Source organism: Tenrec ecaudatus, chromosome 2 (assembly GCF_050624435.1).
Source record: "Tenrec ecaudatus isolate mTenEca1 chromosome 2, mTenEca1.hap1, whole genome shotgun sequence".
Lineage (NCBI taxonomy): Eukaryota > Metazoa > Chordata > Mammalia > Afrosoricida > Tenrecidae > Tenrec > Tenrec ecaudatus.
The window spans coordinates 219,076,692-219,099,668 of record NC_134531.1 but is presented as its reverse complement, the minus strand read 5'-3'; the positions used below and the strand labels follow the sequence as shown (position 1 = coordinate 219,099,668).

At 45.8% G+C, this 22,977-nt stretch overlaps 1 protein-coding gene and 1 pseudogene across 1 annotated transcript; one reads left to right on the top strand and one right to left on the bottom strand.

Moving 5' to 3' along the window:
• The first annotated feature begins 9,944 nt into the window (after window positions 1–9,944).
• Window positions 9,945–16,790, top strand: LOC142441342 (carbonyl reductase [NADPH] 1-like). The gene is made up of 3 exons (XM_075543370.1): window positions 9,945–10,233; window positions 10,753–10,860; window positions 16,345–16,790. The coding sequence occupies exons 1-3, from the start codon at window positions 9,945–9,947 to the stop codon at window positions 16,779–16,781; spliced, it is 834 nt and encodes a 277-aa protein (XP_075399485.1). The 3' UTR covers window positions 16,782–16,790.
• A 2,234-nt stretch (window positions 16,791–19,024) lies between these two features.
• On the bottom strand, window positions 19,025–22,660 carry LOC142440510 (gamma-aminobutyric acid receptor-associated protein pseudogene; annotated as a pseudogene).
• Between the last annotated feature and the right edge of the window lie 317 nt (window positions 22,661–22,977).

Genomic DNA, 22,977 nt, shown 5'->3' with positions numbered 1-22,977 from the left:
TTATCTAGGGTTCATGAGGTAGGGGGGAGCAGGGAGAGAAGGGACAAAATGAGTTGATGCCAGGGGCTTATGTGGAGAGTAAATGTTTTGAGAATGATGAGGGCAATGACTTGTACAAATGGGCTTTACATATTGATGTCTGTATGGATTGTGATAGGAGTTGTATGAACCCCCTAATAAAATGATTAAAAATGTGTCTATTTTATCTTCTCTCCTACCCTCCTTATTCTCTATGACTTTACTATAATCTTTATATATTATTGCCATACAAATGCGCCTACTGACCCCCGACGGTTGTCAGAGGCTGGTCTGACAGGCAATGAATTTGGTTTTTTATCATCACGCTCATAGTTGGTTCTTCAGCCACATCCAGTCCAGTGAGGAAATCCATCAGGAGCACTTTCTATTTTCATCACTTTGGATGTTTTGGTTTGTTTATCTTTTTAGCATTTCCTTTTGTTTCTAACTGATCTGGTCCATGTCTCTGCTGATATTACCATCTCTAGGGAGCCCTGGTGGTGCTGGCACGTAAGCATGGGACTGCTCAATGCAAGGTGGGTTCAAACTCATCACAACGAGGCTATCTGCTCCCTAAAGATTGACAGCCTTCAACACCCTATGCAGGTCACTGAGCCAGCATCGAAGAGTCAGAATCCCACTCGATGACAGTGGACTTGGCTTTCATTTCCATTTAGAGCCCTTACTCATCCACCTCCACTGATTCTATTCCAACCAAACCCACTCCCATCTGGTCTATTCCAACTCATAGTGACCCGATAAGACAGAGCAGAACTGTCTCTTTGGGTTTCTGAGACTATAGATCTTCATTGGAGCAGAAAGCCATGTCTTTCTCATGCAGAGCATCTGTGGATTCAAACTGCTGACAAGCATAGCCCAGTGTCACTGGGGCTCCTTTTATTAATCCTCTGAGTAATCATTCGTCTACGTTTGATAATTTCAACCTCTGTGTCATATCTAATTCTGACTCTGAAGCTTTCCCTATCTCTTCAGACTGTTTTTTCCCCCTCCTTATTCCCTTTCTGAAATCGACATGTCAGATCACAGGAACTGAAGTAACTAAGCCTTTATAAGGAGGGAGGAGATATGGTAATGAGACTAGAAACTGAGCTGTGTAATTGTAATTGGACCTGCCCAGCTTTCCCGTTCTTCTGGTATTCTTGAGTTTTACTACTCTCTGGACATTAAGCTTCCCCAATGGTGAATGTCATGAGATTCACCTAATGGTGAACTATCTCTCAATATAGCCAATGACAAAAAGAAGCAATGTTTGAGGAAAAACAGAGAATTTTGAACATTGACTGGCTATTTAGTGATAACAAGATATTATGCCAAGGGGTATGTGAGGTATCAAGCTAAGCATTAACTACTACAAACAAGGCCAATGAGGCGAACTCCAAGTGACCTTTGTATCTGACAATCTAGAGGTCACTGGCATCGTCGTGGGCAAGAACACTGAGGGAACAACATGAAGAAATCCTGAGTAGAATCGGTTCAGAGAGAAAGAGGGAGAAGTGTGGAGGTAGTGAGCCTACACAAAAGTTTGGAGGATGTGAGGGAAAAGGCCAGCCCCCCTTAACTAATCAGGGGTTCAGTAAGCACAATTGTATGGTTAAGATACATAAAGATTATAGTAAATCATGGAAAGCACGAGAGATAGAAGAGAGAGTCAAATAAAGAAGTCAGACACATTTCATGGTAGCATGCTCACCTCCTGGATGGCCATGATCTTCCCAGCCAGGTCCGCGCACAGCGTGGGCCGAGTGGAGGTGGGGTGGAGACAGCCAGCTGGCTGGAGCCCCCGTTTATTGCCAACCAAGGCTTTTTTCTACTTAGGGGGCATGATTCCAGGTAACCACCCACGTCACAGGAAGGAATTGTACAACAGGCAATACAAGCAGTAGGAGGGGGATATACAATGGGCATAGGTGTAACAGGAAGAGGATGAGCTAGGGGTGTACACATGATAGGAAGGGGAGGGACTAGGAGTACACATGTGACAAGATGCGTGAACCCTACATTCACTATGGCGGGGCCTAACCTTGGTCACCCTTGGGTTGGCTTGACTTCTCAGGGGTCTCCTACAAGGAAACAGTCAACTACTATCCTTATCAGAAGGGAGTGGGTCCTTCATGTGGGGTAAACAGTGGTGACTGCTTGCTCTAGGTGGCTGATAACCCTTAGGGGATGTAACCTCTGACCTACTTCTGATGACCTCCAAGTGCATAGTCATTCGCCACATGTAGCAAGCAGCTAAGTTTGGAAGATATTTGGGGGAGCCAACTTGGGAGAAATCTTTCTGTTGCCCACAGGATGAGTTTTCCTATAAAAAGAAACAGGAGGGTTGATATGTGGGGGAAATTGTGTAGGGGTTGAAACGAACACCAAATGATTGTTATTTTGTAATATATCTATCTAGATTAAAAGATATACTGCCACAGAACTAGGCTAGTAGCCCGCCACCTGTTTGTGATTGTGTTGTACTGTGGTAGCTTGCATGCTCCTTTGATGCTGGAAGCTATACCACTGGTATTTCAAATACTAACAGCGTCTTCAGTGGAAAGGCTTCAGCAGAGCTTCCAGACTGAGACAGACTAGGAAAAAAGGCCTCGGACTATACTTCCCCATATTAGCCAGTGTGTTAGTCCAGGTAGACTAGAGAAACAAATTCAGGGAGACTCACATATGTATAGGAAAGAGCTTTATATCAAAGAGCAATCATACATTAAGAAAGCATCCCAGCCCAGTCTAGATCAAGTCCATAAGTCCAATATTAGCCCAGTGTGATACCAGTCTATAAATTCTTCTTCACATGCAATAACACCGAATGCATGAAGATCACAGGGCAGTGGGTGGAAAGTCTTGTGGATCCAGTGGCAGTGGAAGCATCTCAGAAATGGCATGGGTCTCCACGTGGCTCCTCCAGCTCCAGGGCTCTAGCTCCATCAGTGTGGCTCCATGTGTCTTGTCAGCAGGAAGACAAAGCAGAGAGAGAGATAGAGAGAGAGAGAGTGTGTGTGTGTGTGTGTGTGTGTGTGTGTGTGTGTGTGTCCTGCCTCCAGGGAGAAAGACCGGAGTTCCCAGAATCCTTAGGAGAAGGCCTTGCCCACCCAGAAGCCTCAATGGCTATGGCCTGATTGACAGGCTAGACTCGACCTCTTCGCAAGTTGACAGGAGATTATGGAACTGCCACAGCCAGTGAAAACATTATGCATCACAATAGAATAGTATCTAATCAGTGGTGTCACCTAATGAGTCTCATCGTCACCTGCCCTCGTGGACCTCCTCCCATACTAAGACATACAGACTCCTTCTTAAAACTTATCATCAATTTTAAAGATAGAACACTGTGTTATCTAGTTGAAACTGGTTACATGCAATATGTCTCAATTATACAAATGATAAAACTTTAGTAAAACCTTTCTACATTAAATTACAGCATGATTGGCTGCAATTACAACACTATGAGTCATTGAATGAAAGTCTTTCCATTTTTTCTCCTTTTCCTTTGATACTCCACTCCCCCAAAAGTTAGTGAGACAGGCTTATAATTACTTATCACCACAATACTGTAGCTGACACGCCAGACAATTTAACAAATCACCTGCAGCAACACAGACGGTATGTGTGCAGATGAGGTCACCTGACCCAGAGCTTCACTGTAGCTGGCCAATGACCACAGCTCGTCGGGCGAAGCTTTTAGGCTTGTAGCCCTGTGTGTATCAACATGGCAGCTGCTGTGACAAAAGCTTTTTCTTTTTTCCCAAACCATTGTATTAGGAGCTAATCCAGACAGCATGCCATTCCATAGTTCCATGTTATCAAGCAGTGAGGAGCAATCAGTTCCAAAACATTTCCATCCTTCTTGAAATCTTTGCTTTCAACTCCCTCTTACCTCGTCCACCTCCCCCACCATGCCCCCAGGAATGTTTTTGTTGTGATAACTAACTCTAGAGATATTTGTATACAAAATAATAAATTTCTCCTAAAACACTACACGGCCATTTTATCGACAGTCTGGTGTCAGTCCTTTGACAATGTCAGCCTGTGTGGTCTACACGCCAGCCCCTCCTCGCCCCCAGTGATGTTGTTGAGCCCGACAGGAAAGAACAAACTGCTACCGAGTTGAACTTGACTCATAGGACAGGGTAAAACTGTCCCTGTGGGTTTCTGAGACTGTAACTCTTTACAGGAATAGAGAGCCTCGTCTTTCTTCCGTGTCCAATACAGTGTTAGAAAATTCATTCCTAGATAGGAAGGCATTCGGAAGACACGGTGGTCACAACAGACTCAAGCTTGCCAGCATGGTGAAGATGGCCTCAGGCCGGGCAATTTCTCATTCTGTTGTGCATGTGGTTGGTCCCAGAATGTCAGAACCAATTCACGGCAACTAATGCCAACAACGCAGGGCCTCACCGCAGCCCAATGAAAACAGGGTCTAACTGTTCCTGCGGGTTTCTGAGATTGGAACTCTTCACAGGAGTAGAAGCCTCCGCTTTCTCCTGAGGAGCAGCAGGGTGGTTTCAAACTGCTGACCTGATGGTTAGCAGTCCACCACATAACCACTACCCCACCAGGTTCCCTGTGAGTTGGAATGGAGTCCATGGCAGTGAATACCCTTCTCCTTGAGCTCCAGACTCCTCCCCACATACTCTAAGTTCAGTTCTCAGGCATTTCTTATTTCCTGTCAAATTTACAGCAAGTGAATTTGCCACGTGCCGGTGGTTACTAGCCTATGACCAGTGGCTTCGGTCCAGAGGAGGGGTGGTTTTGCTTGGTGTCTGGTGTGTCCACTACTGATGGGACACTTGGGAGACTGAAGAAGCTCCGCCTTTAGCCATGACTGGTTCCACATGCATACTATCGATCTTATTGGGTACTCAGTGTTAGTGGTTGGAGTTGTTCTGGAGGGCATTCCAACTCGTAATGGCCCGGGTGTTACAGAGGACAACTGCTCCACAGGGCTTTCCAGGGGGTGAGCTCTTGGAACCAGATCACCAAGCCTGTGCTCCTTAGGAAGGCTGGGTGGGTTTCACTGCTCATTTGGACAAGAGAAAGACATATTTATCTTACTAACTTTAACCTCTGTTCTAGTTTCCTATGAACTAATTATATGGTGCGATTGTTAGCTGTTGTTTTGTGTGGGCTCTAGAATCACGGTGACACCATGCACACCTAAACCAAACGCTGTCCAGTCTCGCACCATTCCCATCGTCAGTAGGGAGCAGGCTGGTGTAAATTATAAGGCTTTCATTGGCTGATTATCAAGCCTTTCTTATCTAGAATCTCTGCTGAAACCTGTTCAGTGTCCTGGTAGCCTCAAGACCATGCTGTTAACTATATTTAAGTATATTGGCCAGGAATCAAACCTCGATCTCCCACATAGAAGACAAGAGTTCTACCACCAAACCAGCTGCAGTACAATGGGTTTCTCAAATGCTAGGAGTTGATGAAAATTTGAAAGATAATGGGATTTTTTCCAAAAGGGTTTTTGAAGTCCCCTACTGTGTGGCCTTTCGGGCCTTGGGTTCATACCTCTGCTAAAAGCAATCAGTTGAGCCACAGCCTGCGCTGATTGATCTGTTATGCCTGGCAGAGATGGCACCGTGTTCTGCGCAGATAAGGCACAGCAAACCCTTGAAGTGATTGGTCAACTACTACAATTTGATGACTGTGACCTGCCAAGGGGATTGGTCCATTTGTGTTCTTGGTAGGAATTACAGGTCATAAATGGCCATCCCACAGAGGTTGAGAGAACCTCGCCACCATCAAGAAGTTCTGGAGCCAAGGGAGTCTTTGGCTCTGGGGTCCCTGTACTGAGAACCTCCTAGATCAGAGAGAGAGAACTGTAACACCGAAGAGAGCAAGAGAGAGCAGGAGACGCTAGCAGTAACACCAACAGCAGGGAGCAGGAGAGCAGCAGGAGGTAGCTACAGGGGACTTGCCAGCCCACATATTGTGAAAGAACTAAGGCTTGTTGGGACAGTGAGGTGCTTCTAGACACTCATCAGTGAGATGCCATCAATTAATATGGCCCTTCTAGTCATAATTCCTTATGTGATGTATTATCATTCTGCACTCTAAGTCTGAGGCTATCCTCCAACTTTGAAAAATGTTCTCTGTGACAGGATTAGGCTTAGGGTGGGCTGTATCTTTAAGTCCACTTTACAAGAGGGTGTGACTTAAGGCAGGATCCTTCTTGATAGATCCAAAGCCCACCTCCATCAAAGCCATCCCCTGGTGTGGGAGAGCCATCGCACACACCGAGAGAGATCCCAGGACCACTGGAAGAGCTCCTTCCAGCTCTAGCTCTGAAGTGGCAGAGGCTGAGACCGGAGACACCAGAGACGGTGACACAGACACGGTGAGGAACAGCAGCTGAGACAAGGGTGCCTTCTCCTACTCTGGCTCTAGGCTTTGGGCCTATCAGGCAGAACAACAGGAGAGCTGGCTTCTGGGACACTAAGGCCAAAGCACCGCATGACTGAGGGCTAAGGAGGGGAGAAAGACTTGAATGTTGGCTGAAAGGAAGGGCCGCTGTGAGCCAGTGACTGTATCCTTACTGTTCACCGATCCTGACTCATGGTAACCTGTTAATTTCCCTTATACTCCCTAGCATTGTGTCACCTATGGGTTCTGTGTGGCACAGAAGTAGAGCGCGGGGGAGGAATGCTTGGTGTCAGAACAGGGTAAACAGGATAAAGCATGGAGACACATCTGACCTTTGCCTCTTGGCAATAAAAAGCCAGAGGAGGTCACCTATGGGCTCCCTAGTCATTCACCGCAATCAGCAATGCTAAAGAGCTCTAAGATTTGCCAGGCCAAGGCCAAGGCAGTAGGCCCAATTGGGACCCAGTAAGCACTAGGGAAGGGCCTGCCTGTGGGTGCAGCTGAGAAAGAGCTGAGCGCTCTCTTGGCTGAAAGCTGTGCTGATTGAAGTGCATCCTGCCTCCTGAGTTGTATCCTGTTACCTCCTAGCTCACTCTGACCCTAAGTTGTAAGCTGCTGTGGTGTTGGTAAGCACTGGATCCCAGCAGAAGACTGGTGGCTCCACCCCGCCAGTGGCTCAGCAGGAGAAACATCTGGCAGTCTGCTCCTGCAGATTTACAGCCTTGGAAACACTCCAAGGCAATTTTATTCTGTCTATGGGGTGGCTAGGAGTCAGTCAACTCGGCTTTTGTACCCAAGTGAGATCAAATCACACCACTATAATAAAGTTAAAAGCCTTTATACCAGCCAGAAAACACTCTCCACCTTGAGCGAGTAGCAAGATCAGGTTTTATACAGTAGTATAAATATAGTATAACAGCAGCGGGTAGGATCCATCAAAATATCTGGAAAGGTCAAGGGGAAACAGGTGCTCAGGGTATCAGGAGGGGCCACGGGGGACATCTACTGGTGGTCTAGGGTCACTACAATAGCAATGTGTAACAGGTAACTTCATTAATAAACCACCTCTGTGGGTACTGTGTGCAGGCCCTTTATGGCCATTGCAATGAATTAATTATTGAACTTTAGAAGAGAAATTGAGTGCCATGGGGAGGACAGCTGATCCAGAATTAGTAAAAAGGTCTGAGAGTAGAGATTGTGTTACCTTCATGTGATAGGAAGCAGGCTTTCAGGAAGAGTTGTCAGAATAAAGTAAGGCAGGATGAGAATGGAGGCGTATTAGACCCTTGCCTGTTGGCAAGAGGGAAGTCAAACATATCCTCCCATGCTGTGATCTTGATTCTCCTTCTACCTCTGGAAGTTACATGACACCTGATGCTACGACGTCGTTGGTGGTGCTAAGAGTTCTGATTCATAGTGACCCTATGCACAACATAAGGAGCACTGCTCAGTCCTGCACCATCCTCACAGTCATTCCCATGTTCCATCCCGTTGGTGTAGCCACCATGTCAGTACATCACTTGTGGATCTTTTTCATTGGCCCAGGCATGAGGCCATCTCCAGGAACTGGCTCCTTCTGACTTTATGTCCAAAGTACATAGGGTCGTCTCACCATCCTCACTTCTAAGAAGAATCCTGACTCTATTTTTTCCAAGATAAACTTGGTTGTTCTTCTGACAGTCCATGGTATATCTATTTCAACACTACTGTTTGAATAAATTAATTCTGCTTTCGTTCATCTTATTAATTATCCAGCTTTCATATGCAAATATGGTGATTGAAAATACCATGGCTTGGGCCAGGATACCCTTAATCTACAAAGTAAAATATTTCCTTTTAACACCTAGGAGAGGTCTTCTGCATTTTATTTGCCTAATGCACTGCATCATGGGATTTCCTGACTACTTGCTTCCATGAGTGTTGATTGTGGACCTAAGTACAACGAAATCTTTAATATTCAATCTTTTCTGAATGTACAATGTTGCTTATTGGTCCAGATGTCAGAGTCTCGGTTTTCTTTACAGTGAGGTACAACCCATCCTGATGGTTCCAGACTTTAATCTTCATCAATAAATGCTTCAAGTCCTATTAGCTTTCAGCGAGCAAGGTTGTGTCATCTTCCTGTGGCAGGTTGCTAATGGGTGTTCCTTGGTCTTGCTGTGGTATTCTTTACAGCGTCCACCTTCTTCAGCTATTTGCCCAACACACAGATTAAACAAGTGCAGAGAAAGGAGACACTTCTCCTCATTTTGAACTTGGCGCATCCCCTTGTTCTGTTTGAGCCAATGCCTCCTGGACGTTGGACAGTGTCATGGTGAGCACATGATCTCCATTCTTCACAATAGTATCCATAAAATTTCTTATGATCCACACAGTAGAATGGTTTTGCAACAAAACACAGGCAAACATCTTTCTCCGACTCTGCCAAGAACCATCACAGGAGCAGTAGTATCACGGGGTTCATGCCTTCTAGAGAAGACAGACTAGGAGACCGCCTGGGGCAGTTGTGCTCTGAAATCAACTCTAAACCAGAGTCTGTGCACCGCCCTCCCCCGGGCTTCCCTACGCCCACTCCACCCTGACTTGTTAAGCATGTCTCTTCAAGGGTGGCAAGGAGCAGATTTCAAAACGTTAGTGGTAAACTTCCATTATCTTTTCAGCCCGTTGTCCCACGAGCCATATGGTTTGTATATAGCTAAGAAACAATATCTTCTTTCTACACCCTTTACACGGACAGTAGAGTTGACAGTAATGACGTTCATGTTGTTTAACCATAACCTTTAACTGTTCCCAAATTTCCCATCATCCAAGCGGAAGCTGACTGTCCCTTAAAGGTGGTCTTCCTTCCCTCTGCTCTCCTGCCTCTCCTCACTGCCATCAAGTGGCTACCAACCCGTGGCCACCCAGTAGCACAGGCTAGAATTGACGGTGATTTTCCGAGACCAACAATGTGAGAGGGCAGAAAGCGTCCTAATTCTCCAGCAGGCTACAGGAGGTTTCTGGACTCTGCTTCCAGGGCTCCTTCACCCAGCCCTGGTCACCCATCGTAAAGTTCTCTCCACATCGACTTGCCTGTTCCAGATGCTTCGTGTAAGCGTGGACATGCAACGTTTGTCCTTTGGTGACTTAGTTTATTCAGCAAAATATTTTCGAGGTTCATTTATTTGCAGCGACACTGGAAACAGTTCTGAAGACGCAGCGGGAAGGACTCAGATCTACCGGAGGTTCAAAGGTTCACGTGGCCAGTCCAAACGGTCCTGTGCGGGAAGGGGAGCCGTGGCGGTTATTGGAGCGTTAGGCGGGTTTTGTAAAGTCATCGCAGGAGGCTCCCTTGGGCGTTGGGGCAGAAGCCTGCGTGCACGCGGGGAGGCGGGGCTTTCTGGCGGAGGCTGTGCGCATGCGCGGCTCCTGCCCCACGTCCCGCACTGGCGCGAACACAGCGGTCCCTAGCGGCAGCGGTCTGAACCTGCAGCCGGCTTCGCTCTCCGCCAAGGTCTCCGGATCTCTTCCACTCGCCGCCGGCTCCACCTGCAACCATGACCGCTCACAACCGCGTGGCGGTGGTGACAGGGGCCAACAAGGGCATCGGCTTCGCCATCACGCGCGAGCTGTGCCGGCACTTCTCCGGGGACGTGGTGCTGGCGGCGCGGGACGCGGAGCGCGGCCAGGCGGCCGTGCAGCAGCTGCAGACCGAGGGCCTGAGCCCGCGCTTCCACCAGCTGGACATCGACGACCCGCAGAGCATCGGCGCCCTGCGGGACTTCCTGCGCCGCGAGTACGGCGGGCTGGACTTGTTGGTCAACAACGCGGCCATCGCCTTCAAAGGTAAGGTGCTGGGCTGGTTTGCTGGGGGGGGCCCCAGCAGAGTCTTGGCCGCTGGCGACTGGGGGTCTCCGGAGAGCTCCCTGGGATGGAGAGATCCCCGAGGTGGGAGCGGAGTCCTTTCACAGTCTGGTAGACCTTCACGTTTCCCCCGCTGAGACCTTTCCAGTTTGCTTCAAACGTTTTCTCTACGACTGAAGTTCACAGCAGCCAAGGAAACTTTTCGTTGTGTGTTTTCGAACAACTAAGACATTGCAAAACAAAAATAAAGTCCACAAGCTCGTGTGTGTGTGTGTGTGTGTGTGTGTGTGTGTGTGTGTGTGTGTGTGCCAGCCGCCCCATGGGAACCAGAGAAGCTCGCACCAGAAAACGGCCATCCAGCAGGCTCCGTGGCATTCACTGGGTGTCCTAGGCACTATTTGGGGTGGGGTGGGGGGCCCCAGGGCGGGAGGATGTTAATCTATCTGTAGAACTTGATGACATTGTTACAATTGAATCACTCTGTTCTTTCCTTCCCCAAAGATGCTGATCCCACACCCTTTCATGTACAAGCAGAGGTGACCCTGAAAACCAACTTTTTTGGTACCCGAAATGTGTGCACAGAATTACTGCCTCTCATAAAGCCCCAAGGTAAGTGGGAGCTGCGGAACCCCACTGTGGACCCATCCCTGCTGGAGCTGACCTCTGCCTGCCTCCCTCAGCTCTGAGCCTCCTCCAGGGTGTGGTTCAGCTGAGGACTTTGCCTCCTCCAAGGCCTAACCTGGCAACTCTCCTGCCAGAGCCCTTTGCACACCTGGGTCCTTCTTACCCACGATGCCTTGCTTCTAATGCCCCAAGGATGGAATCGCATAGGACGCATCTCTTGTCACCTGTGCTTCCTCTGCTCCAGAGTGAACTTTCTCAGTCCAGGGAGCTGGCCTCCTGTTGGTGGCAGCAGCACTTTTACTCGTTCATTAAACATTTCCAACGACATTTTATTGTGTTCTCGGTGATGAGTTACAGTGTTCGAAAATCATTTCAATGATGTCTACACAGACTGTCCAGCAACACTGCTGACATTCTCCAGAACCCTTGAACTTCCTCAGGATTTCTGGTCTAGTGGTTCCATTTCTAGGTGTCTGGTGTCCCTGTACTCTTGTCTTCTCATCTTTGCTTTAGAATAGTTGTTGACCATTTGGCCTCCTATGGATGTGTTTTTTAAAAGAAACTTAGTACTCATGGGTGATACTCTTTATCTTATGACTTAATCTGTTATTTAATTTTAACTTGGGAGGCAGCCCTATTCTTTTCATTTGTAACATTTGTGGACATTTACAATATTAATGGAACTTAAATTCAATTTATTTTTTAAAGAATGCTAGATATGAATAAGAATATAATTAAAATAATGGCCCAAACTATTGTGTCAAAAATTATAGCTAAACACTTGGTGTTAGTATATCTCCATATGGTCCAAGATTTTGATATAAAGAACCTTGGCTATTTTAAGGATGGACATTTGATTTCCCCCAGTAATAGAAATATCTCTTAATCCTGGAGAGCTGTTTCTCGGGTCGTTGTTTCTATTTTTATTTTTAACGCTGTTGGTTTTGGCACAGCTGTCTGCAAGAATGGGAGGAAGAGGAGGTTGTCTACTCCAGTCGAGAGTTCCAGTCTCAGATACCCAGCAGGGCAATTCTGCCCTGCCCCATAGGGGTGATGTGAGTGAGCATGGATTCCATGGTAGGGAGGTGCTTTGTTTTGCTTGTTTTCTTTTTGTTGTTCTGTTTTTCTTTTCTTTTTTAATCTGCAAGAATGGGATAGAAAGCATTCTTTACCAAAGTAATCAGGCTAATATTTGGAGAATGACAGAGGTCAGGGCAACATACTTAAGTGAATATTTAATTCCTTACTTTAGAAAGAATGCATTTTTAAGGAGTATCTTCATCAAAATAAGCATATGTCCACAAAGTAGGCTTTCTTTGAATAAGAAATTACTTGATAATGATTATAGTTCTATTTGAACACTTCTTAAAGGGGGCAGAATTATAACCAGACTTTATAACTATATTTGAATAAATAACCCCAAAACTATTAAGTCTTTAGGTATAGCCTAGTACTTTTTAACAAGCTTAATAATTAACTTTTCCTCTAAGCAAGTTGTCTATTTGTTGTAATTCCAATATAAACTACAGAGAATAGGTTTTCAGGAGAGAGATATCAAAATGCTGTGATTGAATTTCAAAATATGCTACCTAGTCTCACACGCAGAAAAAGTTCTGAAAAGTTGAAAAACTACACCAAAACTGTAAGTAGTACCCTTCACGTCTCAGAATCTATGCAAGCACAGAATCTAACCTACCTTATCCTTTAAACTTCCAATAAAAGAACTGAAAAGTAAAGAAGTAAAACTACAAAAACCTGCCCTGGCTCTTCAAGCAGTTGGGATAAGGGGTGCATGATCCTGGAAGATGTATTCCCTCCTACTCCCTAACAAGGTCTGCAAGTCCTAGTTTGTCAGACACCCACCCTCACCCCCAGGTCAGCAGTGCCTGCTTAGGATGAAAGGAGGTTCTCAGGCAAGTTGTCAAAGGACATATCATATTCTTATTGTTTTTATGGAAAAATACACCTGTTAGCTAGTGTTTCTCGTCAGATCTTGTTTCTTCTATATAAACGTTTCCATTTACATAACACTGAGTTCATTTTTCCTACGTTCTCATTCCTGTGCCAATGCGTGTCACTGCAGCAGGCTGTTCTTGGTTCCATTTTCTCATCAGTACAATACAAGCCCTGATGCTACAGTGGGTTAAGCATTGAGCTGTTCGCCAAAATATCAATGGTTCAAACCCACCAGCCGCTTCAAAGAAGAAACACAAGGTCGTCTTGGATTTATAGCCTTGAAACCCCAAGGATCAATTCCACCTGCCCTATTGCACCACTATGAATCGGCATCCTCTTTGACAATACAGTGTTTGGTAGTGAGCTGAAGATACCTAGCCCTTCCCTGGTTGATCTCCCTCAAAGGTCTGGGTAGGGATTAAATGTGGTGGTGTCGTCGAAAGTCCTTTCAAAATCGTAATGTTTCTCTGAGCTCTTCATGTCAGCAACAAAGAAACAGTGCCTGTCAGATGCACTGAAGGGATGTTGCACAGAATGCTTTAGACCCGCTTTGCTTGGTCTGCTGGGTGGAGCCTGGCTTACATCTTGTGCCTTCTTCCTGCCTCCACTCCCCAGCCAGCCCCACTGGCTCCATTCTCAATGTGAACATGTCAGCTATTTATGCTCCAGGAGGCATAACTCCTGTCTGCCTGGACAGACAGAATGTGGTGGGCACTGGTCATTGGGTCAGAACCATGCCCCAGAACCAATGGGGGCTATTTCCTGTTTGGGTTAGTGGGGGCTACAATTCTGGAACAGCCGGAAACACCTACTGTTGAGCGTGTCCTGCCATCCTCAGCCACAAAAGAAGGAACTGGAGCCGTGAAAACACAGCTCCTGCATCTGCTAAATTGCCCTTTACACTATATAGACAGATGCTCCATTTGGCTTTTTTTTAAATCATTTTTGGGGGGCTTATACAACTCATCACAATCCATACAAGCATCTATTGTGTCAAGCACATTTGTACATTTGTTGCCCTCATCATTCTCAAAACATTTGCTTTCTCGTGACCGACAAGATGAGAAACTCATCCTCGTCCAGTTCTGGAAGCTATGAGATTCTTCCCTTCCGTCAAGGGTACACCTTGCGTCTCGCCTCAGGTACATACAGCAGTGCTTCAGTCGAAGGGCCACTCTTGTTCAGATAACATACAGCGCTGCTGTTGGTGTAATAAAACACTGGTCATTGTCCCTTTGTGTGTGTGTGTTTTATTTGCGTAAAATATCATAACCATGACTATGCAGAAAGTGGTGCCAGCAGGAACAGTAAGAGGAAGACTGAGGACCACGAGAGAGTGAAGGAAAGAAATCCTTTAAGAATTTGAATCAGGTCGCCGCTTGTTTGGTTAGGCAGCTGGATACAACATAGATAAATCGACATTTCCATTTTGGAAAAAAATGTGATTAAAGTGGCTAATGTACCCAAAGGTGTGAAATCATTAGCTGCAGAACCAAGAGGTTGAAACGTTACTGTTCATTTGGATAAATCGGAAACTTGGTGACAACAGCACATGAGACACAGTGCTATGCAAGAAGGCTTGAAGCATCCCTCGTGACTTACAGGCTTTGAAAATGAATTTATAATGTAGTTTGGGGGCTTCAGAACCAATTATTTGGTTTTCCATGACTTTTTATGCTTTTTTATCATTCTCAAATTTTTCAGGGTTTGAGCACCAATTGGAAAGCATTGAGTTCAACAACCGAGGGATTTATGTACACATTTCTACCATGGACCACTTCCTTCAAGTATGCATCCTTCATAGCCCAGTGTTTTATCCACAATACAAGGTGATCCCTTTGGATGGAAGCTCCATCTTTCTCACCAGCTGGCCCCCAAGACACCTCAGTGGAACTGAAGGACTCAGGGACACAGGAGATTTTACAGGCACTTCAGTGTATGATGCAGAATGTGTAGTGATCCAGAAACCTTCACAGCAGGGTCTACGGATTCAGGAAAGGTGGAAGGAGTGGGATGAGTAATAGGCTCTTAAAAGTTCTGAAATAAGGTACCATCCCCTAAATGAATGGCATTAAATTGCCATATGTCCCATGAGGATTATTTATAATATTCCCCAACCAAATAATAATGCTGTTTCAAGTGGACCAGGACATAAAAAGACCATATAATGAATGGATTTTGAGCTCCCGTTAATTGTAAGCCCTCATCTCAGAACAGTGAATTTTTCTGATGTGACCCTACTCAATACCTAACCTCGTGAAGACTTCACCGAAGATATGGGTGCTGTAGCAAAGTGTGGGGAAGTAATCAGATGGTGTCCAGATACCAGAGAGAGCAGCATTGGAGGTCTTCAGGATCATCTAAAGCACATATTCATCTAAGTGAGTTGTCAACTAAGTCTGCAAAATGCAAGCACTCCAACCAACATGATCAGAGTATTATTAATCCAAGTTCAGAGGGGAAGACTCAGAACTGAAATTCTGAGCACCAGAAGGCTATGGATGGCAGTGAAAGCCCCAATCCATTTACAGATCCTGCCCCCACCCCACCCCCGCGTGGACTAAGTCTCCATTGAAGTACCTGAGTTCATGGACAAAGGACGTAAATAGTCTTCCTTCCAGCAAGAGTGCATCAACATGTATTACTGCAGATATAGTTCGGGTAAACCTTAACATCATGCCATGTATTGTTCCTAATAACCCACTTCCAACTAGTTCTAGTTTTTATTACATTCTGCTATATTTTGGATTAAGGTTTCTCAGTGTTTTATTCTGTTGTAGTTGCTGGGTTTGTTTGGTTTTACTTGAATGATTTTCTTTACATAAAATGGGTAAGTCTATACGGGCAAAAGATGAATAGCTTATCAGGATTAGAACAGTCAGTTGGAAGGAATCAGAACTAATAATGGCTATAAGAATGAAGATAGTGCTCTCAAATTGATTGGGGTGATGACTGTACAACTCTTTAATTAATATACTTAAATGCTGGATTGTATGATACATGAGTTATTTGGCAGATAAACCCTTTTTTCCCTTTTTTGATGTTCTGGAAAAGCCAGCTGCAGACTTAGTTCCTCTGCCTGCAGTACTGAAATCCAGTGAAGTTTCTGAGTACAGTTACTCTAGAGACCACACCTTCACAGGTAGCCCCCATTATCTCAGTTGCCTTGGATCCTTGCTTTGGACCCTGAGGATCTGGGCAGTGAGGCGCCCATACTGAATGTCAGCAATGTTTACAAGTCGGTCACGCTGCAACTGGGGTTCAGCGCACAGTTAACTCAGTGGCACGATACACTGTCGGTGTTGTACAGCCATCGCCAGTATCTACGTCAAGAAGTTTTTTATGTTCATCCCACATGGAAATGTTAGGACATTTTTCATAGAACAATCTGTGGAAAAGATACCCTTTTGGTTTTGCCATCAGGAGCCTGATAGAAACTTGACAGGCTTGGTGTTTGATACTGGCCTTTGCCGTGCCTCTCTTTTCTATCTAACAGTGTTTATTGTATTTCAGGCAGAGTGGTCAATGTGTCCAGCGAGGCTAGTGTCATTGCACTTAAGTACTGCAGCCCGGAGCTGCAGGAGAAGTTCCGCAATGACACCATCACAGAGGAAGAGCTGGTGGCCCTCATGAACAAGTTCATAGAAGACGCAAAGAAAGGGGTGCACCAGAAGGAGGGTTGGCCCCACCATGCATATGGTGTGTCGAAGATTGGTGTCACCGTGCTGTCCAGGATCTATGCCAGGAACCTGAGTGCACAGAGACCAGGCGACAAGATCCTCCTGAATGCCTGCTGCCCAGGGTGGGTGAGAACGGACATGACGGGACCCAATGCCACCAAAAGCCCAGAAGAAGGGGCAGAGACCCCTGTGTACTTGGCCCTTTTGCCCTCAGATGCTGAGGGGCCTCACGGGCAGTTTGTTATGGAGAAAAAAGTTGAGCAGTGGTGAGCTTGACTCACAGAGTGATATCCTTGGGCACCATTTTGTTCCTACTTTGATTCAGTTACAGGACATCACTCTGATACTTGTCAACATTTCTAATCCTACTAATTCTTCTGTGATTCCCCCTCCACCTCCTACCCCCAAATGTCTTTAAGGGAAAAAAATACGTGTAATCTGTGACCAAGAATTACTAGAGGAATAAAAGTGGTTCTTGATAATGCCTGGTTTTGTGTGGATTATTTGCCTGCCAAACCTTTAAAGAAGCTCCAGCATAAAAAAGAAAGAGAAACTGCTAGTATCCGTTAGATTCCATTTTTTTAAACGTTTTATTAGGGGGTCATACAACTCTTATCATAATCCATACATACATCAATTGTGTAAAGCACAGCTGTACATTCATTGCCCTCATCATTCTCAATGCATTTGCTCTCCACTTAAGCCCTTGGCATCAGGTCCTCTTTTTTCCCCTCCCTCCCCACTCCCCCCTCCCTCATGAGTTCTTGATCATTTATAAATTATTTTGTCATATCTTTCAACTTATGGCAAACTCATGAGTCAGTAGAACTGTTTTATGTAGATCAGCAGGCCTTTCTTAGGTGTCTCTGATGGACTTAATTAACCCCAGTGTTTTTTTGTTTTGTTTTGTTTTGTTTTTGTGAGTGAGACAGTGAGTGAGAGAGTGAATGAGAGTGAGTGGAGTGAGAGTGAGTAACACAGTGACTGAGTGAGACAATCAACCCCAGTCTTGGTTAGCGAAATATGTTATTAGAGATGCTATACTACCTAATAATTAGGCCCAAAGGAAGGGATATTATGACCTAGACATTGGCAACATTTTTCTGTACTGGGCCAAAGTTAATCTTTATTTTGAGCTTTGAAGGTCACGTAGTTCTTTGTCATACCTATCAGCTCTGCCACTGGAGTAGGAATGTGTGAATCATGAGTGCAGAGGGTTTTGTCCACGGGCTGTATTTTACAAGAGTCTTGAGCATTACGAATACTGACATGGGCAATACATGGAGGTCTAACACTGCCAGGGAATTACTCAGGTCCTGAGAGCCAGTTAACAATGGTTTCCAGGTGTGAGGGGAGAGCTAGACTCACAACTGCTAGTGTACTCTGTGAGTCAAGACAAGTGACTTTCTGAAGACAAATGGAACATGAAAGTTTCTGTCTGCCTTTCATTTCCTTTAATTCATTCAAGAGTCCAAAATGGTTGTTACTGTGAGGATTAAATGACCTTGAAATTTTTTTTAAAGATTACAGTCAAGGTCAATCTAACTGATGATAACCCCCATGTGTGCAGAAGTAGAACCTGTCCACTGGGTTTTCAGTGGCTGCTCTTTCATGAGGAAATCAATAGACCTTTGCATAGGACGATCTGGACTCACCCAAAGCCTTTGGGTTACCAGCTGAACATGCCAACGGTTTGCACGATGGAGGCAGGTAACATTCTCAGAACAGCCCTGAGATAGTTTATTGTGCCAGCCTGGCCAATAAACACATGTGGGTTTAATTGAAGGGCAGAGAGATAAATGGCCCAGTGAACCTCGCCTTTCTTGTCTCTCGCTCTTTGATCATCGGACCAGTGTGCGCCTGCCTTGCTTGTTCTGTGCCTCCATTTGCAAACCACGCTACCTGTGGGACACCTAACCTGTGAAGTGTGTCACTGTAATTTGAGGTCCCTTTAAGACTTGCCTCGCCAGAGAATTGGAATGTACATCTCTGGAGTTGGGCACTGACAGTTGGTGACCTGCCTTGCTGTTTACTGCCTGTGCTGGGATAGCCTAGCTCTCTCCCTACAGAGGACTACCTGGCGGCCCTCAAGACTTGAAGGACTGCCAGTGTCTCACATCTCTCTCATGAGAGTGAGTTGCACTGAGCCATTTGTGCTGCTTTATCATTTAACTGTTCATTTCTTGTATTATATATCTATCTGTATATAACTGTTCATTTCTTGTGGGGTTTTTTTTTTCAGTTCAGCTGGGTGGTTTCCTCTTTATTGATGTGCCTATCTCCCCCATACAACTTTAGTCCCTTCCATCTATCCCCCAAAGAGAAGGCAATGAAAGGCAATGTTGGGGTTCTGGGCCCCTTGGGTAGTTAGAAAGGGTACAGAAACCAAAAACAATCACTGGATAAGACTGACAACCAAGAAGTCTGAAGTGGAGTGGGAGAGGTGGCAGAGAAAGGTGCAGAGGAAGAAAGTAAAGGAGAGCTACTCGGGGCCATTTCCACCATTCCTGCTCCTGCTAGGAAAGGCTGGGGAGAAAGCCGCAGACATTAAGTAGTGCAGGTCCTGAAGAAGGGAGGTGGTACTTGAGCCTGAAGGAGGGACGGGTCAAGAAAGGGGGGCCACCTTTCTCTTTGCAGAATGGAACACCCCAGCTCCAGGGCAGCAGCTTCACAGACCGTAGACACTTTCGTCACTGCAGGCAATGCATAGAAAGAAGTCTTCTTCGTGGTGCTCCTGGTACAGCTGACCCATTGTGGCACTGGTGGGCGGAAGGACATTGTTGACAAAGAAAAACAAGGCATCTTCAGCTCGGAGATGAATTCGCTTCCGGATCAAGAAGTAGAATTGACCAACTGTGAGATCAGACGGTACCAGGTATTTCTTTTTGTCCAGATCACCTATCCGAGCTTTGGGCGCCTTTTCTACTATCACCGGGACCTGGTCCGGGTATTTTTTACGGATCTTCTCGCCGCCATCAGAGCGGCGCTTCTCAAAAGGGTGCTCCTCTTTATACACAACTTCATCCTCCCCGGAACCGGGCTGGACCGGGTGGGGCTGAGGGAACCGCGGGGGGGGGGGGGGGGTGGCGGGGGCAGGGGGCGGCGGCGACGGAGGTGACTCCTCTTGTGTTTTATATATATAATTATCAGCAATCTGGTTTTATCTCTCTAGAGAACCCTAACACATTTTGGTACCAGGAGTGCTTCTAGAGAAATAAAATTTAAAATATAGGCTCCTTAAATTGGCTCTCCAGCCTGACTAGTCGTAACACTAGTAATGTTACTTCAATACCTCAAAGCATGGATAAAAATCCGCTACTCTTCCTAATCCATGATGTGAAATAGCAAAGATAATACCTAAAGTAGCACCACCGATAGACGAGATGCTGGCTAAAGGAGAGGCTCTGAGTGATCGTATGTTTGATATTTTCCAGGAGTTTTGTAAGGATGACACGTATAGGGAAGCTGGTTGGCTGGTCCTTCTTACAATGAAGTGTGATTAAGGAGAGCGATGGTCTCAGAGCCTCAAAAGCACGCCTCAGGTGCAGACTAATGGATTTGAAAATTTCCATCTGTGCTACAAAGGAGAGCCTTCTCTAGTAAAAGAGCTGACTCTGCTGAGAACCAGTCCAGAGTCTCATTATGCAAGTGGCTGAATTACAACGGCAGCTGAATTGTAGATCTAGAGCAGTGTCTAAAACCAAAGTAAGGGCATTGATTAGGAAAAGTTGGGACCCTGAAACATGGGATGAGAACATATAGGCTGATGATACAGAAGAGGAGGATATTGAGCCCTTAAAAACAATTGACCCACCCGAGTCAATAGATCCACCCCTCCCAGCTGAAAGTATTAATTCACAATCCACACCTGAGCAGATTAGCCAAACTGTTCAAGTTAATATGCCAAGTGGGGAGGTGTGCACCCAATGATATGATTTTTTGTTCTTTGATGCCTGATACTTGATCCCTTTAGCACCTCATGTTCACGCAAGCTGGTGTGCTTCTTCCATGTGGGCTTTGTTGCTTCTGAGCTAGGTGACCGCTTGCTTACCTTCAAGCCTTTAAGACCCCAGATGCTCTATCTTTTGATAGCCAGGCACCATCAGCTTTCTTTGCCACATTTGCTTATGCACTTGCTTTGTCTTCAGCAGTTGTGTAGGAAAGGTGAGCATCCTAGAATGCTAATCCAATAGAAGAAAGTGTTCTTGCATTGAGGGAGTACTTGAGTGGAGGTCCAATGTCCTTCTGCTACCTTAATACTAAACCTATAAATACAGGCACATAGATCTATTTCCCCATCCTCATATATAAATATATTTGCATATGTACATGTCTTCTTCCAGACCTCCATAAATGCCCTTTGCCTTCCAGCTCGTTCCCCTATTTCCCTTGACCTTCCACCTGTCCCACTATCATGCTCAGTCCCCACCTGGGTTTCAGCAATACCTCTTCATTACATTACCCCTGATCATGTCCCACCAGGCCTCCCACACCCCCCTCACCACCAATTTGGATCACTTGTTTTTCCCTTGTCCCTGGGTTTGTCAACACCATCTCCTCTCCCCTCCACCTCCCCCTATCCCATGTCCCCTCAGAACGGTTGGTCCCATTGTTTTCTCCTCCAGATTATTCATCCAGCCTATCTTATTTAGAAAGACCTGCAGAGATAATAACATGCACAAAAACAAGACAGAGCAAAACCAAGCAACAATATACAACAAAACCACAACAAACCACTGACAAAGAACAGAACAAAACACACAAGAAAGAAAAGCTTGTAGTTAGTTCGGGGATCGTTTGTTAGCCTTTAGGAGTGTTTTCCAGTCCAGTCTGTTGGGGCACCACGCCCTGGCCCCAAAGTCCATCTTCAGAATTCCCTAGAGACCTTGCCACTCCATTCCCTTGCTGTTCCGCTGCACTCCCCCAGTGCTGTCCCTCGGTGTGGTGGGATCAGGTCAGGCGCAATTACCATACCGTGTCTCCGGTGCTGTCCCCTGCAGGGCCATGGGTCAGTGAGGGAAGTCATGTCTCATGGGCTGGTCATGTGGTCCTCTCTGTGGACTGGCTGCTCTAATTGGGATCATCGTCCTCAAGGTCTGGTGAGCCAGGATGTGCGCCACTGTCTCCTACTCCCCCTTCATCTGCTCCCGTGTGCTCCGATCAGATATATCCCTCTTTCAGAAATGCAGATTCAATGTTATCCTTTGAAATAAATTCTTCTTGGGGGAGAGGCAGGAGTCCACTTAGTATTTGGTACTGGGGCCAGCTTCCCAGACCTCTCCACTGGTTCCCTACTGCACGCCGAAATGTTGCATTCACACCTTGGGGCACTGGGTTGAAGTCTGGTCCCTCTTTCCCTGTGGAGATATAAACGATACCCTCCCCTTGGGTGGATTAGTGCCCCGTGCCCCCAACCCATTTCTTCCTTATTTTCATCATTTTTTTCTTTCCCCACCTCCTTCCCAGTTGTCTACCATGTGCATCCCTGCATTTGATGTAGGCCCTGCCATAGTACACAGTCCTCACCCCTAGAATGTTTGTATACAGTAGCTTTTCCTCTATGACCCTTTTGCATTTTTTTTAAACGCTTACCTCAGAGGACTCATGTTGTTCTTGTCCTTTCCTGCCTGATTTACTTTACTTAGCATGATTTCCTCCAGTTCTTCCCATGCAGCGATGTGCTTCATAAGTTCATCATTGCTTTTTAGTGATGCGTAGTACTCCATTGTATGTGTATACCACGGTTTTTTAATCCACTCATCAGTTGATGGAAATTTGGGTTGCTTCCAACTCCTTGCAATTGTTAACTGTACCACAATGAACATTGTAGCACAGATGTCTGGCCTTGGTCTGTTTCTTGCCTCTTCTGGGTATATGCCCAGTAGGGGGATTGCTGGGTCATGTGGTAACTCATTTTCCATCTGTTTTAGGTATCGCCAGATTGATTTCCATAGTGGCTGTACATACTTACAGTCCCACCAGCAGTGGATGAGAGTTCCTGTCTCCCCACAGCCCCCCCAACACTTGTTGCTTTCTGGTTTTTTGAATTGGGCTACCTTTGAGGGTGTTAGGTGGTACTTCATTGTTTTAATTTGCATTTCTCTTATGGCTAAAGATCGGGCACATCTTCTCACATGTTTGTTGGCCATTTGGATTTCTTCCCCTGTGAAACTTCTGTTCAAGTCCTTTGGCCACCTCTTAAGTGGGCTATTAGTTTTTTTCTTTTTGAAAGCTAGCAGAGTATTATAGATTTTAATAATAAGGCCTTTGTCAGATGTGTCATTGCTAAAGATGTTTTCCCAGTCCGTGGACTCACTTTATACTCTCTTGGTGCATTCTTCAATGTACACAGGTGTTTTATCTTCAGTATATTCCATTTGTGTGTGTGTCCTTCCCTATTTCTGATAGTCTATGTATTCCCTGTGCCAAAGTTCTCAAGTTGGTCCCAATTCCCTCATAGATGGCC

What these genes read in the sequence shown, in the direction of transcription:
- LOC142441342 (XM_075543370.1), top strand. Translation starts at nt 9,945, where the DNA reads ATGACCGCTCACAACCGCGTGGCGGTGGTGACAGGGGCCAACAAGGGC. An exon ending in CGCGGCCATCGCCTTCAAAG is followed by an intron (nt 10,234 to 10,752) that starts GTAAGGTGCTGG and finishes CCTTCCCCAAAG; the next exon opens with ATGCTGATCCCACACCCTTT. An exon ending in GCCTCTCATAAAGCCCCAAG is followed by an intron (nt 10,861 to 16,344) that starts GTAAGTGGGAGC and finishes ATTGTATTTCAG; the next exon opens with GCAGAGTGGTCAATGTGTCC.